This window comes from Gorilla gorilla, chromosome 22 (genome assembly GCF_029281585.2).
Source record: "Gorilla gorilla gorilla isolate KB3781 chromosome 22, NHGRI_mGorGor1-v2.1_pri, whole genome shotgun sequence".
NCBI lineage: Eukaryota > Metazoa > Chordata > Mammalia > Primates > Hominidae > Gorilla > Gorilla gorilla.
In genome coordinates, this window is record NC_073246.2 from 45,359,128 (window position 1) to 45,379,325 (window position 20,198).

The 20,198-nt window shown below is 43.3% G+C and overlaps 1 protein-coding gene across 6 annotated transcripts in view; it reads right to left on the bottom strand.

Annotated features, from left to right (window-relative positions):
* The window catches only part of HSF2BP (heat shock transcription factor 2 binding protein), a 155,449-nt gene that overhangs the window by 24,958 nt on the left and 110,293 nt on the right, over positions 1-20,198 (bottom strand). For 4 of the 6 annotated variants that reach the window (XM_055373679.2, XM_004062880.2, XM_055373680.1 and 1 more), the window contains one exon: positions 5,857-6,627. In XM_055373679.2, coding sequence (XP_055229654.1) covers positions 6,419-6,627 — 209 coding nt within the window. In that variant the 3' untranslated portion in view covers positions 5,857-6,418. Of the gene's footprint in view, positions 1-5,856; positions 6,628-20,198 lie in introns of those variants that run through there. The other 2 variants (XM_063702623.1, XM_063702624.1) reach the window with 1 other exon arrangement.

Consider the following 20,198-nt stretch of genomic DNA (forward strand, 5'->3'; position numbering starts at 1 on the left):
CCCAGCACTTTGGGGAGCTGAGGCAGGTGGATCACTTGAGTCCAGGAGTTAGAGACCAGCCTGGACAACATGGTGAAACTCCATCTCCCCCCCAAAAATACAGAAAATTAGCCAGGTATTGTGGCACACACCTAGAGTCCCAGCTGCTCTGGAGGCTGAGGCAGGAGATCACTTGAGCCCAGGAGGCAGAGGCTGCGTTGAGCCGAGACCACACTCCAGCCTTGGTGATAGAATGAGATCCTATCTCAAAAAAAAAAAAAAAAAAGGCTATTCATGAAACCAAATAATTTAAACATATGGTGAGCATATGAGCATAGTATTCATAAGGGTTTGAGTTTTGAAAATCACATTTGTAACAACATTTTCAAATAATAATTATAAAATTCAGCAAGTAGTGGTGGGAAAACTGAAATATCCACATGTAAAAGAATGATGCCAGACCCTTAGCTGAACGATATGAAAAAAATGGACTCAAAATGGATCAAAGATCTAAACTGAAGAGATAAAACTATAAAACGAAGAAGAAAACACAGGAGAAAATCCTTGTGACCAAACATTTGACAATGATTTCTTGGATATGACACCAAAAGCACAGGCAATAAAAGAAAAAAATCAATAAACTAGACTTAACCAAAATGAACTCTTGCACATCAAAGGACACTATTAATAGAGTGCAGAAGCCCAGAGAATAGGAGTTAATACCCGCAAATCCCACATCTGATAAGGCGTTCGCTCCTGTAACTCAACAACAGAAAGCAAACAACCCAACTCAAAAATGGGCAAAGGCCCTGAATAGACTTTTCTCCGAAGAAGAGATACAAACGGCCAATAAGCACAAGGAAAGATGCTCAACATTATTCGCCATTAGGGAAATGCAAATGAAAACCTCAATAAGATGCATTTCACACCCATTATCAATGGCTATTATCAATAAAACAGAAAATAACAAATGTTGATGAACACGTGGAGAAACTGGAGCCCTTGGGCACTGCTGCTGGTGGGGATGTAAAGTGGTGCGGCTGCTGTGGAAAGCGGTTGGCAGTTCCTCAGAGAGCTACACACAGAATTACCATGTGATTCAGCAATTTCACTCCTAAGTACACACCCCAAAAAATTGAAAGCAGAAATTCAAACAGATACCTGTACCCCAATGTTCACAGCAATACTATTAACAACAGCCAAAAGGTGAAAACAAGCCAAGTGTCCCTCAACAGATGGATGAATGAACGAAATGTGCTGCGTCCACACATTGGATGATACAGCCAGAAGAGGGAACGAGTTCTGACACACGCTACAACACGGATGAACCTTGAGGTCACGATGCTAAGTGAAATACGCCAGACCCAAAAGAACAAAGATCATATGACTCTACTTCTATGAGATGCATGGAGTGGTCAAATGCATGGAGACAAAGAAGAGCAGATATTAGGGGCCAGGGGAGAAAGGTTTAGGGAATGTGTTGTTATATAACGGGTACAGAGTTTCTGTTTGGAATGAAGAAAAGTTTCAGAAATAGATAATGGTAATGATTATAAAACACTATGACATATTTAATGCCACTGAGTCTTCACTTTAAAATGGTTAAAACATAAATTTTATATTAGGTATATTTAACAATTTTTAAAACTTTTAAAATTACAAATTAAAAAGGACAGTAACAACACTTTTCATTTCGTAGCATGCACTAATTAGCACAAAGACTCCGATTTCTTAGTCTACATCTGGAGATAAATTTAAATGTGCGCATTCTCAGGGCAGAGAGGCAGCCATGGCTCTTAAAGATGAGAGTTTGTGAAGACAGAGGTGTACCAGTTATCTCTTGCCCTTCTTACCTGAGCCTGGACTCAAAAAGCATCCAAAGACCTTTCAATGCCCTATAGGATGCTACATCCTACACTATATCAGGGCCTATAATCAGGATCCTACACTGGTTGGAGAAGTTCTGAGGCATTCTCAGCATCTATGCCATGGAAGAAAACAGAACAAACTTCAGGACTTCTCAGAAATTAGTAAGTCTGCAAAAGTTTTTATCAACCTTTTCCATTTATATTAACGTGTGGCACAATAGCTAATGGCAGGTCCAGCCGAATCAATGGAATGGGCAGGCACATTTACAAGCTTTATTCAAAACCTCTGTAAACCAAAAATAAAATTCTAAGCCCCTCAACCATCTGAATGGACCCCCCCTCTCAGCCAAGGGCCTTCCAAAGTTGGCCTGAAAAACTAGTTCAGGCCGTGATGGGAAGTGAAGGTCAGACATGCCTCATTATGTCATGATGGGACGTGGAGGTCAGACATGCCTCATTATGCCCTCCTCCCTTTGGAATTCAGGTACAACTGACTGGTATAAACATTAAAACGAGATCTTGAGACTTTTTGTTGCAATCAGACACCAAATTCTAGCTTGACTCTAGTATAGCATCACATGACAGACACCAGGCCATGAAAGAAATCAAAATATTTTACCCAAAAATATATTTCTTTGACATATTTTGAAATGGCCCTGCAAAGCTGTCTCTTGTGGGGAAAAATCTACATTCTGTAGAGAATCCTTTTCCTCTTCTCTGATCCAGGAGAGAATTAACTAAGAGTCTGGTACCTTTTTAAGTCTGGTAAGAAACATTTCCAATCTATTCTCTCTGAAGCCTGCTACCTGAAGGCTTCATCTGCATAATAAAAACCTTGGTCTCCACAACAGATGCTCCCTCCTAGGGATTCCAGGTCTTCTGATAATAACTTAACTCTTTTAACCAATTGCCGATTAGAAAATCTTTGAATCTGCCTACGACCTGGAACACGCCCCCCGCCCCCTCCAATTGTCCTGCCTTTCCAGACAAAACGAATGTATCTTACATCTTACATCTATTGATTGATGTCTTATGTCTCCCTACAATGCATAAAACTGAACTGTGGCCCATCCACCTTGGGTACATGTTCCCAGAACTTCCTGGGGCTGTGTCACAGGCCATTGGTCACTCACATTTGGCTCAGAATAAGTCTCTTCAAATATTTTACAGAGTTTGACTCTTTTCATCAACACTTCCTTGACCCCGGCCTGACTTCCAGCCTTGGTCTAATTTTCTTCAGGCTCCAGACCTGTGATCCTATGCTTGGTACTTTAATTAACTTTAAAATCCTCTGGAATGAGTGAATGGCACAGGCGATATAACTGTATGGAACTAGAAGAACTCTGTGGCATGAGGCTTATCCCAAGCTATGCCATGAGGAGGCATGGGTCTCCAAAGCCCCCCACGAAGTCTCCATATTGCTCTCAGTCAGAACAAGGATTTGCTCTTTTCGGACTGAAGAGAAAGCAGCTCTGATGGTTAATGAGCTGCCAGACAGCAAGAGGAATGCTCGGAGCCGTGTGGGGGAAGGGGTGAGGAAGGAAGGAGTCAAGTCTGACGTCTGGCCTGCCAGGTTTCACACCTTTACATACAAACTGATGGTACCAAGGAGAAAAATAGTTCCTTAACTTAATAAATGTAAGAGGAATCCTGTTAAAATTACATTTCAAGGCTGGGCATGGTGGCTCACGCCTGTAATCCCAGCACTTTGGGAGACCGAGGCGGGCGGATCACTTGAGATCCGGAATTTAGACCAGCCTGGACAACATGGTGAAAACATGTCTCTACTGAAAGTACAAAAATTAGCCAGGCATGGTGGTGTACGCCTGTAATCCCAGCTACTCAGGAGGCTGAGGCAGGAGAATCGCTTGAACCCAGGAGGCGGAGGCTGCAGTGAGCCGAGATGGAGCCACTGCACTCCAGCCTGGGCGACAAAGCAAGACTCTTGTGTCAAAAAATAAAAATATAGGCCGGGTGCCATGGCTCATGCCTGTAATCCCAGCACTTTGGGAGGCCGAGGCAGGTGGATCACCTGAGATCAGGAGTTCAAGACCGGCTTGGCCAACATGGCCAAACCCCATCTCTACTAAAAGTAACAAAAATTAACTAGGCCTGGTGGCGGGTGCCTGTAATTCCAGCGACTCAGGAGGCTAAGGCAGGAGAATCGCTTGAACCCAGGAGGCGGAGGTTGCAGTGAGCCAAGATCGCACCACTGCGCTTCCAGCCTGGGCAACAAAAGCGAAACTCCGTCTAAAACAAACAAACAAACAACATTTCAAAATATATGCACTATTTTACTTTGTCTGATTTTAAAATTCACGAGATCTGCAAAGTACATGCTTTTTATGAATACCTTTTAAAAAACTGAGTAGGTTTTCTTTAGATAATTAGTTGTAGAAAAATTAAAGAACCTGTGTTTTCCTGTTGACCTTCATATGAAGAGCAGGAGGCAGATCACCCCTTAAAACTGGCCTTATGTACTTTTCCTAGGATATACATTTAAAATATGGAGTTGTCACATGTTTCTTCCTAAAAGAGTTTTCGTAAGAACTCTTGCTATTCTTAGCACCTCAAAATCAGGAGAAAAGAAATGATCCTTCTTAATCACATCCATCCACTAATTAGCTAAACTACACAACATCCAAGAGTCTGGCCAACACTCACTCCTCTCTATACACTGTTGACCCCATCTCTGGCAGAAAGAGGTCCTGTAGTTCTAGAGGCAGCATTCCCCATTACCTTATTAAATAAATAGCAATCAAAAAGAAGATAGCACCATGCTATTAAGTATAGAAACACAACATTCTTAATTTTATTCACCAATAATCAGGACCTACAGAACCACACAGCACAGATGGATCGATTTCTGCCTCCATGAATTTTAAATTGCCTTTTGCAACATTCCTCTGGCTCAGATGAGCTAGTGTTCCACAATATGCTGGCTCGTGAAATCCAAGCAACTGTGCCTTCCTCTACACTTCTTCACTCAGCCTCAGCCTTAAATTGCACACTGCCTATAAAAATCTACTTAAAAGAAAAATGAAGTTACTCTAAAATGCCATATGCAACAAAACAGCTTATTCTTGTAGATGGGGCTGCCACTGGTGGGGTGCACCTGCATTTGTTTTGCTCTTACAGCATGCCCAGAGCCCAGCAGCCCTCCAGCATCACACCGAAGGAAGCAGCCCAGGAAAAGAAGGGAATGTGTTCATGTGATGTGACTTTAAGGACTGATTTAAATGGTGATATGGTTAGGCTTTGCGTCCCCACCCATATCGCATCCTGAATTATAATCCCCATAATTCCCATGTGTCAAGGGAGAGACCAGGTGGAGGTGACTGGATTATGGGGGCGGTTTCCCCCATGCTGTTCTCGTGATAGTGAGTTCTCAAGAGAGCTGATGGTTTTATAAATATTTGGTAGGTTCTCCTGCATTCATTCTCCTTCCTGCCACCTTGAGAAGAAGGTGCCTTGCTTCCCCTTCAACCATGATTGTAAGTTTCCTGAGACCTCCCCAGCCACAGTGAACTGTGAGTCAATTAAACCTCTTTCCTCTATAAATTACCAAGTCCCAGGCATTTCTTCACAGCAGTGTGACAGCAGACTAATACAAAAGGCAACTCTCACCAATCACGGTGTCCATGAGAAGTGAAGTGTATTCTCCCTTATTCTCTGCCAGTGGCCTAGAAAACAAGCTGGATGGCAACCAGTAGGTAGATAACACAGACATGGCAGGGCCCTGGCATACAGGCACACCCATGCACAAAAAGGGAGCTGGAACTATCATTTCATTTATGGAATCTCAACTAACTGCATGTGTTCTAATCTATTATACAAGTTGTTTTTACAGCATTTGTTATAAGAAAAATAGGACTTCTAAGTTTATAGCCAAAGTGCCCAGAACAGTTTAAGGAAGAGTTTTTTTTTCCACCAACCAAGAGTAGCATGGTAATATGCAGAGATCAACTTCCTAGTATCAAGTTTAGATTTTAGACAGCAAGGGTCGTAATACAACTCTTCTGATTTTCTTTATTCAAAAATAAAAGAGGCACAAAAAATATAGAACTAAAATGCCCAATGTCATCTGAAATAGCAGGTTCACCAAAAGGTTATAAAAGTAAACTTGCATTTTGGGGGGATTAATTACAATTACTAGAGACAGAATGAATTGCTTTTCAAAGAAATGTATCTCAAGAAAATGCTGACTAATGGGGTAGATGGTTATTTAATTTCCCTGTTTTATAGGTGAACCTACAGGTCATGGTCTGCTGAGCAGCAAGAAGCTGCCCTAAGCAAGCCCTCTTCCAGCCAGCACAGACATGGACCACTTTTCCGGAAGGACAGGTTCTTTCATGGCCTCTCCTTTGGCAAGCTTAACCAACCACCTACAAGCACTCTCACTTCCAAGACAAAGTTATGTGGGATACATATCAATTCATGTCCATCTCTAGTCAATCACATTTTGCCAACTCTAACACATGGCACATGGTGATGGTTTTGGAGTATCAAATGAGGGATCTGGGGAGAAGGGACACCGACATTTTCACCAAAACCCTGGTGGCCGAGCACACCTACACATTATGCTCCAGAGTGCGGAGATCTTCCAGGAGCTCCTGGGCTGCGGTTTGCAGGCGGGGGTTGCGGCTCTTGGACATTGCCAGGATGCGTTGCAGGGGCAGGGAGCTCCGGAACTCAGAGGCCGACTTAGAGAAGACTTCAGGTTCCAGAACCACAGACTGGACAAGCCTCAGTACATGAAGGCACACCTCTGCATCTGGATCTAGGGGAAAGAGGTAATGCTTCTGGTTAGAATAAAATTTTCTTTTTTCTTTTTGTTTTATTTTTTTGAGACAGAGTCTCGCTCTGTCACCCAGGCTGGAGTGCGGTGGCATGATCTCTGCTCACTGCAACCTCCGCCTCCCAGGCTCAAGAGACTCTCCTGCCTCAGCTTTCCTCTATAACTGAGGCAGGAATTTCCCAAGTAACTGAGATAACAGGTGTGTGCCACCACACCTCGCTAATTTTTTGTATTTCTAGTAGAGATGGAGTTTCATCATATTGGTCAGGCTGGTCTCGAACTCCTAACCTCAAGTGATCCACCCACCTCGGCCTCCCAAAGTGCTGGGATTACAGGCGTGAGGCCTAGAATAAAATGTTCTACTGCAATCTACCCCTCAAGGGGTTCCTGGCCTTTCTGAATAACACGTTTGACAGTTTAGAAAACTACAGGCTAATCTAGAAACACAGTCACTGCTTGATATAAAAGCTTAGCTCATAAAAGCAGCATCAAAAAACTCAATAGTCTAAAAACCATCATCTTCAAATATTACAGTCATACAATTTTAAAGTGCTAAACTAGAAAGATGAGGGCTTTCTCTGTTTGCTAGTGAGGACTAAACTCTGATTTTTTTTATCTTGCCCAAATTCCTATCTAAGGGGTCTGGGGAGTCATGCCCTACAAATCACAAATTCTCATCAGATGGGTGTTATTTAACCCTATATATCGTGACTTTCCAACCTGACTCTGGCATAACATTATGAGACAAGAAAGAAAATAAAAATATTTTACCCCAAAATATGTTTCTTTGCCATATTTTGAAATGGCCCTGCAAAGCTGTTCTTTGTGGGGGAAAATCTGCATTTGTAAAGAATCTCTACTAACATAGCTAGATCTTTTTCTTCGAGACCCTCCTAATCCTAAAGAGATTAACTAAGATCTGAATAGGAAACATTTGTCATCTATTGTCTCTAAGGCAGCCACCATAAGACTTCAAAAGAACTTGGATGTCCACAATCTTTACCTTAACCTGAACATTCCCTTTCTATCAATCCCAGGACTTTATCAATCAGAAAATGTTTAAATTCACCTATAGCCTGGAAGCCCCATGCCCCCCAGCTTTGTCCCACTTTTCTGGACCAAACCAATGTATTTCTTAAATGTTTTTGATTGATGTCTCACACCTCTCTAAAATGTATAAAGCCAAGCCGCACCCAACTACCTTGGGCACATGTTCTCAGGACCTCACTCATATTTGGCTCAGAACAAATCTCTTCAAATATTTTGCAGAGTTTGGCTCTTTGACGACAGTAGCATTCTGTCCACTTATAAGATTGTTTTAAAAAGTATTACTTCTTTTTCACTCCAATTGCAGCAAATCCCTCAGGGACCACATACAGATACAGCACTTATCAGGGCCACTGAGTTTACACAATGTCACTGGGTATATAAAATTCACATTGTTTATTTTCCATGGGAATGGCCCCAGGAGTTATAGAATCTGGTAGCCTTGCATACATTGTAGCAACCACTAAAAAATAGCTAGACAAACCCACTGGAAGCTTCAATCCATCACCAGAGTGGAGCCAACTTTCCTTACCATTCCTCTCTACTGGCAGCCTTTACGATGCCGTAAATTCACTCCTTGACTGGGTACTGCAATTGGAACCAGGCTCAAAATCAGCACCTCTTTCTTAGCACATTTACTTAACAAATAAAAAAATAAAAAAAAAACCTTTTAAGATTTAGACTGAAAGAGCAGACTGAACAGTCTCTCAGTGGGAGCTGCCACAGCACTAAGCCCTAACAAGAAGCTTCTCACCTACAGAATCAGAAGACTGCTGTGGCCAGGGAAGATAAAAGGCAATCTGCTCTAGCCCTCAGGGAGGGTCCAGGAGCCATCTTAAGCCAGACTGTTAGAGTCCTCCTACTTTGGGGGAAGGGAGGGGAACTTTCTCTAGTAGAGACCTGCCAAAGATAAGGGGCAGCTAAGGCAGACACAGAGGCAAGGCCAAAAGCCATGGGTGAAGACGCTTTGGCAACTCAGCCCTCATCCTAGGCTCAAGGAAAGGTTAGAGGAATTTGAAGCCAGTGGGATGGAAGGTACATACACAACAACAAACCCAGACCCACCTTAACTCCCCAACAATGAAAACCCAGCGGAAAAAGAGGAGTGGCCATTCCTGAATATAACACTATCTACCCACCTCATTCCCCTCTACAGAGAGGGTATGCATGGCCCAGAGGCCAAAGGTAGCCCATGACCCGTTTCTGTACAGCCTCCAAGCTAAGAATGGTTTTACTACCTCCTCCACCTCCTCCTCCTCCTCCTCCTCCTCCTCCTCTTCCTCCCCCTCCCCCCCTCCCCCTCCCCGTCCCCCTCCCCCTCCTCCTCCTCCTCTTGGAGACAGGGTCTTGCTCTGTCTCCCAGGCTGGAGTACTGTGGTACAATCATGGCTCACTGCAGTCTCAATCTCCTGGGCTCAAGCCATCCTCCCACCTCGGCCTCCCAAGAAAGAGGGACCACAGTACATGTGGCCACGCCCAGTTAATTTTTCACATTTTTTTGTAGAGACGGTGTCTCACCACACTGCCCAGGCTGGTATCAAACCCCTGGGCTCAAGCAATCCTTCCACCTCAGTCTCCCAAAGGGCCAGAATTAGAGGCATGAACCATTGCACCCTGCCAGGTTTTACATTTTTTAAGGGTAATTTTTTAAAAGTAAAAACCAGAAGAATAACATGCAACAGGGACTACACGTGGCCCTCAAAACTCAAAATATTTATTTGGCCCATTACAGAAAAAGTTTGTTGACCTTGCCTACTGCCCTCCACACAATGTCCAACACTGAAATCAAAAATTACAATGAAGAGGCAATGGAGACCAGGCGCAGTGGCTCACACCTGTAATCCCAGCACTTTGGGAGGCCAAGGTGGGCGGATCACGAGGTCAGGAGTTTGAGACCAGCCTGGCCAACATAGTGAAACCCCATCTCTACTAAAAATATAACAATTAGCTGGGTGTGGTGGCGCACGCCTGTAATCCCAGCTACTCAGGAGGCTGAGGCAGGAGAATCGCTTGAACCCAGGAAGCAGAGGTTGCAGTGAGCTGAGATTGCGCCACTGCACTCCAGCCTGGGCGACAAAGTGAGACTCTGTCTCAAAAACAAACAAACAAACAAACAAACAAACAAACAAAAGAAGGCAAAGGAAACAAAAGGCTCATTGTCAAGTGACAATCAACAGAAGCAGACACACAGATAACCTGGAATAATAATACAGGAATTTCAGAAAAAGAATCTGAAATAAATATGATCAATAGATGGGAAAACACTGTTTTAAGGTACTTACACTATACCTGAAGCAGCGGATTATTATTTAAAGGTAAACAGTCATGCAATGTATAACATTTCAGAGAGCTTCATTGTCAAATTCTATCAAAAAATTAAAACAGAAATAACAGAAATTTTAAAAAAGTCTTCCAGAAAACAGAAAAGGAGGAAATAAGTCAACATTTTTTTATGAGGCCAGAATTACACTGACACCAAAACTAGATAAAGATGTTAAAATAAAAGAACAGACCAATATCCCTCATAAACAAAGACACGAAAATCCTAAACAAAAAAATAGCAAATTGCATTCAGCAATATATAAAAAGGATAATACTTCACAGCCAATAGACACTTATTCTAGGAATGGAAGGCTGGCTCATTATTTGCAAATCAGTCAACATCACCTACCATAACAATAGACTAAAGAAGAAAAAAAAATTATCTCTTCAATAAATGCAGAAAAGGCTTTTGACAAAATTCAACATCTGTTTATAACAGTAATAATAATAATAAACCCTCAACAAAACAGGAATAAAAAGGAACATCCTGAACCAGATTACGGGCATCTACAAAAAACACACAGCTAACATCATACTTAATGGTAGAAGACTGAATGCTTCTTTCCTAAGATGACGTACAAGGCAAGAATATCCTATCACCCCTATTCAAAATCATACTAGAGATCCTAGCCTGTGCAGTAAGGCAAGAAAAAGAAATAAAAGGTTTATTGATTAGAAAGGCAGAAATGAAACTGTCTCTATTTGCAGATGATATGATTGTCTATACAGAAAATCCCAAAGAAACTAGAAAAAAAGTTATTAGAACTAATTGAGTTTAGCAAGGTCACAGAATACAAATTCAACATACAAAGGTCAATTGTATCCACATACTTATAACAAAAAATTAAAAATCTAATGTTTTTTAAAAATTACCATGTATTATATAATAGCACCAAAACATAAAACACTTAAGTATAAATCTCATGAAACTATGTGCAAGATTTCTATGCTGAAAACAACAAAACACAGATATAAGGATCCACAGACATATAGATGGAGAGAATATGCCATATTTATGGACTAGAAGACTCAATATTGTTAAAATGTCAAATCTCCTCAAATTCATCTATATAATCAATGCAATGCCAACCAAAATCCAAGTTGAAATTTTAGCAGAAATCAACAAGTGATTCTCAAATTTATTTGGAAAAACAAAGGAACTAGACCAGACAAAACAATTTAGAGAAAGAGAAATGTTGGGGAATTGCAGTACTAGATTTCAACACTTATGGCCATAAAGAGTGTGGTACTGGTCAAGTGACAGAGCGACAGACAAAGAGATAAGTGAAATAAAATTAGAGGATCCAAAAACAGACCACAGCTTTGTGAACTCTCAACAAAGGTATACATTCAATTCAATCAAGAAAGAATAACCTTTACAACAAATGGTGCTGGAAAAATTGAACATCCATATGCAAAAACAAAGAACTTCAATCTATACCTTGCCTAACATACAAAAATCATACAAAAATTAATAACATACCTAAATGTAAAACCCCAAAATTTAAAACTTCTGGAAGAAAACGGAGAAAAATCTTTGTGACCTTGAATTAGGTAATGATTTCCTAGACACAAAACCAAAAGCATAATCCATACAACCAAATAATTTATTAGCCACACCAAAATTTCAAAACTCTGCTCTTCAAAAGACAGTTACAATGAAAAGACAAGCCACTAGATGAGGACAAAACATTTGCAAAACACGTATCTGATAAAGGACCTGAATCCAGAATACACATACATCTCTGAAAACTCAGTAACACAACAGCCCAATAAAAATAGGGAAAGTGTTTGAAAAGACACTTCACCAAAGGAGATACACAAATGGCAGGCACACAAAAAGATGCTCAGCATCATGGCTATTAGAAAAATGGAAATTAAATCCACACCTATTAGAATGGCTAAAATTAAAAAATAAAAATCTGAAAATACCAAGTGTTGACAAGAATGAGGAACAACTAGAATGTTCATAGATTACTGGTGAAAATTTAAAATGGTACTGCCAGGCCAGGTGCAGTGGCTTACGCCTGTAATCCCAACACTTTGGGAGGCTGAGGCGGGCAGATCACCTGAAGTCAGGAACTTGAGACCAGCCTGGCCTCCATGGTGAAACCCCATCTCTACTAAAAATACAAAAATTAGCTGGGCGTGGTGGTGCACGCCTGTAATCCCAGCTACTTGGGAGGCTGAGGCAGGAGAATCACTTGAACCCACGAGGTGGAGGTTGCAGAGAGCCAAGATCGTGCCACTGCACTCCAGCCTGGGCAATAGAGCGAGACTCTGTCTCAAAAATAAATAAATAAAATAAAATAATAAAATAAAATAAAATAAATAAAATGGTACAACCACCTGAGACAACAATTTGGCAATTTCCTATACATTTAAACACATACTTACCACATAATTCAGCATATGAGTTATATGCTGAGATAGTTTTATGTCACAACTCATACAATTGTCTACTAACAAGTGAGTTTTGTTCCATGTAAATTATAACTCAACAAATCTGGCTTTATATTAAAAATAAGAAGAAGGCCAGGCTTGGTGGCTCATGCCTGTAATCCCAGCACTTTGTGATGCCAAGGTAGGTGGATCACCTAAGGTCAGGAGTTCGAGACCAGCCTGAAAAACATGGTGAAACCCTGTCTCTACTAAAAATACAAAAATTAGCCAGGTGTCATGGCAGGCACCTGTAATCCCAGCTACTTGGGAGGCTGAGGCAGGAGAATCACTTGGACCCCAGAGGCAGAGGTTGCAGTGAGCTGAAATCACGCCATTGCACTCCAACCTGGGCGACAGAGTAAGACTGCATCTCAAAACTAAAAAAAAATAAAAATAATAAGAAGAAATTAGATCCCTGGACCCTCTCCCCTATTCCCTGCCTCTGGAAAAATGCCCTTCCCTAGTAGAGACTGGACATTTCTTTTCTTTTCTTTTTTTTTGTGAGACAGAGTCTCACTCTGTCACCCAGGCTGGAGTGTAGTGACGTAATCTCGGCTCACCGCAAGCTCTGCCTCCCAGTTCAAGTGATTGTCCTGCCTCAGCATCCTGAGTAGCTGGGATCACAGGCACCTGCCACCACACCCAGCTAATTTTTGTATTTTTAGTAGAGACGGGGTTTCATCATGTTGGCCAGTCTGGTTTCGAACTCCTGACCTCAGGTGATCCACCCACCTCGGCCTCCCAAAGTGCTGGGATTACAGGTGTGAACCACCCCACCCGGCCTGGACATTTATTTTCTAAAGAATCTCTGGAGATGAAACATCAGGCACAATTGAGGATGGAGGTTCTGTCTGGAAAACATGTGGATTAGATAAACACATACCTACAAGCTCTAAGACATTCCCTCTATACCTACTTTGTTTCCGGAGTTTATAGGCCTTCATCCCTCCAGAAATAAGGGTGGGTGAGTCTTCTCCAGACAATCTGAACAACCCAAGACAACACAGTCGAAGATACTGACCTATGGGTTCCCAATTAATTGATGCACCAGCTCACACTGCAGAAAAGTTCAGAAGCTCCACCCATATGCTCACAGCTTCCAATCAGCATTATAAATCCCACTGTTAAACATGACCAGACAACCACACATCACCAGACACCTGAGAAAAAGATAAATGGCTATCATTTTAAACAGGAACAAAAGGAGGACAAAGAAAAGAGATTGTGCAGTGAGAAGAAAAGTTTTAAAAAACTATTATTAATATCTTCCTCAAGGAGGTAAAAGAAGCTATATCATCCGTTAAACAAGAATGGGATGCTATTTTTTAAGACAATTAAAAATAAACAGCAGTCTTAGAAATTAAATGCCTGAGAGTAGAGATGAAAACTTCAATAGGAAGTATGAAAAAAGAAGTTGAGAGTACAGATGCCCCCTCTTATCTGTTGCTAAAACTTTCTGTGGTAATGCCGACATGTGTCAAATACAATCAAACTTGTTCCTGTCAGGTGCTTTCTGACAGTGGCAAAGCTCTCAGGGCACACACTGAGCATTCCCTCCTCCTATGGGCTTCCTGGCCACCTCCAAAGCACATATGGATTCTGGACCATGTCAGCCACATCTTAGGCAATGCCCCAGGCTCCTTGGGCACCTAGGAACATGGAGTCATCCAGCAGCAACATAAGCCCATTCTTACAAGCTTCAAAGAACAAGAAGGCAAAAAAAAAAATCTTCCTTGACCCCAAACTGGCCTCCAGTTCTGCCCAGTTCTTGACTCCCTTCCCAGGAATATTCCAAGAGTGGTCTGTTGTTGCTACCGCCCCACCTCACCTTCACCCTTCAGTCACGCTACCATCTGCTCACTGCTGAGACAGCTTCTCTCAAGGTCACCAATGTCCTCCATGTTGTCACTGCTCAGATTTCGTCTCACTTGACTCCTCTGGCTTTTCTTGGCTTCCATAGCACTCCTTCACCAGTCCCTCCTTATACTTCTCCTTTAGATGCTAGCCCAGGGCTCTGTCCTAGGCTTCCTTCTCTTTCTACTCTCCTTAGGTGACTTCGTCTACTCCATGACTTCAAATCCCATGTATCTACCGGTGACTCTCAAATCCATTTCTCCAACCCCAGTCTTTCCCTGGAATTCCAGACTTCATATCCACAAAAACTTGCCCGGACAACTCCCCTTGGGAATTTACTGCCAACTCAGGTTTCACAAGGCCAACACCCAACTCCTGATTCTCTGTGCTCCTCCCTCATCTTCCCCATCTCAGTAAACAACGTTACCATTTACCCACCCAAAGATGCAGGTATTCTCAGTAAACAGCATTACCATTTACCCACCCAAAGATGGCAGGTATTGTTATTGATTCGTCTCTTCTCTCACATCACATCTTATCAACTCTACCTCCCAACACGCCCTAAGCCCATAACCACCACCCTAGTCTAAGCTATCCTGCTTCCCCCAGACTACTGTAATAGCCTTCTTGGTGGCTTGCTTATTTAATTTTGCATTCTTGCCTCTTCCTGCCCCTATCCATCTGCCATGCTGCAGCTAGAATTAAACTGTTTGTTTGTTTGTTTGTTTGTTTGAGACAGAGTCTGGTTCTGTTGCCCACACTGGAGTGCAGTGGCATGATCTCAGCTCACCGCAACCTCCGCCTCCCAGGTTCAAGTGATTCTCCTGCCTCAGCCTCCCGAGTAGCTGAGACTACAGGCACATGCCACCATGCCCAGCTAATTTTTGTATTTTAAACTTTTTAAACAGAAATCAGAATACATACCCTCCCTGCTCTCCCACAGATCCTCACTGCACTCAGGATGGAGACCCAAGTCCTCGTTCTGGCTGATGAAGCCCCGCCAGATCAAGCCCTCCTGCTTCCCGGCATTCCCCTCACATCACTCATCCATCTGCACCATGCCCCAGGAGCGCCAGCCTGCTCTGCATTTTCTTAACCAGAATGTTCCTGCCCCAATCTTCACATGTCTTGCTCCTTTCAAATCTCACTCAGTAGAGCAATTCCAGCTCCAACATGCTGAGGACTAAGCTCCGATTTTTTAAATCTTGCCCAAATTCCTACCTAAGGGGTCTGGGGAGTCATGCCCTACAAACCATGGATTCTCATCAGATGAGTTGTATTCGACCCTATATATTGTGACTTACTTTCAATCTGACTCTGGCATAACATTATGAGACAAGGACAAAATATTTAACCCCAAAATATATTTCCTTGCCATGCCCTGAAATTGCCCTGCAAAGTCTTTTGTGGGAAAAATCCACATTCTACAGAGAATCCCCTTCCTCTTTTATTTTCCTTCCTTTCTTTGCAGATCCAGGAGATAATCAATTAAGAGCCAGGCACCCTTTTAAGTCTGATAAAAAACAATTTACAACCTGCTCTCTCTGAAGTCTGCTATCTAAGGGCTTCCTCTGCACAATAAAACTTGGTCTCCGCAATCCTTTATCTTTAACCTGAACATTCCTTTCCATTGATCCGAGGTCTTCAGACAACCTCAACCAATTGTCACCCAGAAAATGTTTAAATTTACCTATCGCTTGAAAGCCCCTGCTTTGGGTTGTCCACCTTTCTAAACTAAACCAATGTAATTCTTAAACATATTTGATTGATGTCTCATGCCTTCCTAAAATACATTAAACCAAGCTGTACCTCAACCACCTTGAGCTGAATGTTCTCAGGACCTCCTGAGGGCCGTGTCACAGGCCCTCATTATGGTCACTCATAATTAGCTCAGAATAAATCCCTTCAAATATTTTACAGAGTTTGACACTTTTTGTCAACAATGCAAAGAGCTTAGAAATCAGCACTTCCATCCTTCACTAAGAAAAGCAGAACAAACAAATCAATGACTTTTCTTGGACCCATCAAAGAATTAAGGCCACCATGAAATCTGGAGAGTCACAACAAGATCTGCTTCCCTGGAGGAAAAGCTGCTGTAGCCATACTGGTGGGAACATTTAAATGACAAATTGTTGGAAGCTGAGGGTGGACAACCATGAGAATCAGGAACTCCTGGGGGTTGCAGTCTTAGGGGGGCCCCATATTTTTGTGGATTTTGTCTCTAGGAACCCCATGAGGTTCTCAAAGTAAAGTGCGAAGAAAGCTCCCTCGTGGCTCTGGCAGGGGGACAGGAAGAGTAGCCATTATGAATACACCCTGTTTCCAGGGAAAGGCCTCACCAGAGCCTTATCTCACCTAAAGGGAAGGGCTTTTCTCCCACTCCAGGCCTCTCTGCCATCCCTGACTTACCTAAGCAGGGGAGGGGGTTAAGAAACACTTTTGAAGATCAAAGCCCAGAGACACAGGCCCACTAGAAGACTGAGATGATAAATACTTCTCCTCTCCACACACACCTTAAATCATACCAACAGAGATGAGAGAGCATAACACGCAACAGGGATTTTTAAAACGGTATTATAGCTGAGAGAGCTGAAAGACATCAATTCCATCTAAGGAGGAATTCTTAGGGAAACCCAAAGGGAACAGGGGAGAATAAACAAGGATGCTAGAAGAGTATAAAGCCTCTGTCCCCTACAGTAAACACAGCCCAACTCCTAGCCAGATTACCAAAACACCTCACGCTAAAGCCCTATTTTCCTCAGTCCCCATTACACAATAAATCATGTCCAGCTTTCAACCAAAAATTGCAAGGCATTCTAAAAGGAAAGAAAAATCACAGTCTGACGAGACAAACCAAGCATCAGAACCAGCTGCACAGATGACAGATTTTAGAAGTATCAGATTGGGAATTCAGAATATCTATGATTAATACGCTAATGGCTTTGTATTAGTTTGCCCAGCCTGCCATAACAAAATACCACAAACTGGGTGGCTTAACAACATGAATTTATTTTCTCACAGTCTCTAGAGGCTTGAAGTCTGAGATCAAGTTCTCAGCAGGCCTGCTTTCCTCTGAGACCTCCCTCCTTGGCTTGCAGACGCCACCCTCTTGCTGCCTCTTCATGTGGTCATCCCTCTGCGCACACAGGCCCCTGGGGTTTCTCCATGTATCTTCATCTTCTCTTCTTATAAAGACACCAGTCTCACTGGACTAGGGTCCACCCTAATGGCCCAATTTTACTCTAATGAAAAGTCCCTATCTCTAAATACATTAACATTCTGAGAGACTGAGGGTTAGAACCTCAACATATAAATGGGGGGTGGGGAGGGGGAGAACACAATTCAATATATAACAAATTCTAATGGCAAAGTAGAAATATGAAAGAACAGATGTATAATATAAACAGAAATGGAAATTCCAGAAAAGAATCACATTTCAGCTTACATATTCTCTCCTCACATAGGCCATCCCTTATCGCCCACTCATTGTCAAGCCCATTAACCTATTTTAGTTCTCTCAATAATAATTATTCTACGAAATAGGAATAAGTGTTCTTCCTTAGTCTGAAAGCTTCATGAAAGCAGAACATTGGCTGTGTTGTTCACCACCTTACAGTAAGGGCTCAGTAAATATTTGCTAAATGAATGGAAAGGATTTATTTTATGTGGCTAAGGCTGATGGGATACAAGGGATACAAATGATAAGGAAATTTCTGGACAAATTGCATCACTAGTGAAGCTGAAGAGACAGCTATGTGAGCCCCCTGAAAGGGTAAAATAAAACAGGCCACTTTAGTCATGAGACAAATGCTGTCAAGGGCACAACCCAAATGGAACAACCTCATGAGGACATCATCCTAAGGAAAACATGGAACAACCTCATGAGGACGTCATCATAAGGAAAACACTGCAGCAGGGTGACAGCCTTTGAGGGGAACGCAGATGAAAAGAATGTGAATGGCTGATAACGCACCAAAACTCTGCTCACAGCATAGGTAGAAGAATAACACAGAGCTCAGGTCTAATCATGAAAAGCCTCATTACTTGAGACTGAGAACATTTACGATAGTCATGGCTGAACTTTGGGTTTAAAGACACATGAGGCAACTTAAATGAAAAAGAAAATTGCCTGACATCAGCGGAAAGATGACACAGATGTTCAAATTATCTGATATGATTTATGGTGGTTTTAAATTGGCCATCAAAAAATTTCTTTAGTGAGCAACTGTGCTAGAAACCAATGAGAAAAAAACAACATATAAAGAAAACCAAAATGGAAAAATTAAAACAGAAAAAATAAAATAACTGAAATTAAAATCTGGGTGAAGACAGAATGGAGGGGACAGAGGCCAAAAAAAAAAAAAATCAGTAAATTGGAAGATAGGACGACAGAAACTACCCATTCTGGGTAACATTATCAAGACAGCTAGCTAGAAGTGCCTAGCATTCATCCCCCTCACAGAGACAGCCAGAACAATGAATACACAACTACATGTTAACAAAAACAACTGAGGGAGAGTCTAAAGTGCATTAGAGGAGTAACAGAAACCCTGGCGAGCCCAGAAATTCATGATAGTCACAAAAAGAACAGAAGGAAATGCCGGGCCCCTGGCACCCCATCCCTTAACCAGGGTCAGCTATAACCCAGGAAAATACCTCCCTTCAGTGAGGAGGTAATCAAGAGGACCCCAGCAGCCCCCACCAACACCGTCGACACCCACCGCCCTCACCCTTGGGGTCCCTTGCAGTCCTCACAGGCACGAAGCCCAGGGTGGAGTGAGCTGCCTGGAGGCCACACCACTGTGCTCCCGCCGGAGAAGGAATCGACACTGTGCCTGCCCCCGTGACCCTCGCGGTGCCCTCTTGGAACTGGAACTACTGCTGGACTGTATCTTGTTCCTGGGGTAGCAGCCCCAGCTCCCCTTCACCCCTGAGGCTAAGCCGCTGCCCAACCATCCCAGCCCAGTGGCCCCACATCCCCCAGCCAAGCTGCAGGGAGCTGTTACACCTTCTCTGTGGGGCCAAGCAAAGGTGGGGCCACTCCACTACCCGCTCTTGCCCCCTCAGGCTGGAGCTAAAGCCATAAACGGCCTCCAGGGAAAACAATACCTTGGTTGCTCAGAGCAGTCATGCCTCCTGGAACCCAAGTTGAAGAAGCACTCTGCATCCAGGAAATGCCTGGGCCACCCAGGACAGTCCCGTCCCTCAGGCCTGAGCGGAAGCGACACACCACCCCAAGGGGAATCAGTGCCCTGGCTGAGCTGAGCAGCTGCACACCCCAGGGCTGAGCTGATGCAGTGCCCTACATCCCAGAGAAACAGAGCAGGAGCTGAGCCCAGACATCCCACCTTACAGGCCAAACAACTCAACTGCCTGCTTCCCTAGAGCTGAACTAGCCCCCCACCCCAGTCTGAGCTGCTGAGACACCTCTCTCCCTGCAGAGTGGAGTCATGGATACGCTGCTTCCCACCCTCCTCAGGGCCCCAGTGACAGGTGTGCTCTGTCATTCTGGGGTACGTTCTCCTGCCACACATGGCCTCACAGAGTCTGGGATACTTACAAGCCCCACCATCCCAGGGTCTTGAGTCATTATTACACAGTGTCACATCCCCTGGGACCAGAGCTGCCACTGAGCCCTGTTGGCTCCGGTTCCGGAACTGCAGCCATACCCTGGCTCCCCAGGCCCAAGCCCCCAGAGCACCCCTTCTTCCTCAGAGTTTGGCCAGTGCTGTACCCTGCCCCGCCCCCTGGGGTAGAATCACAGTTACAACCTGGCCCCCTGGGCCCGAGCTGCTAGAGGGTGCCTCAGAGTCACAGGTCCTGGCTCTGAGGGCCACCTACATCCAACCCTGCCATAAGAGAGCAAACCTGTACCCCAAGACCCACAT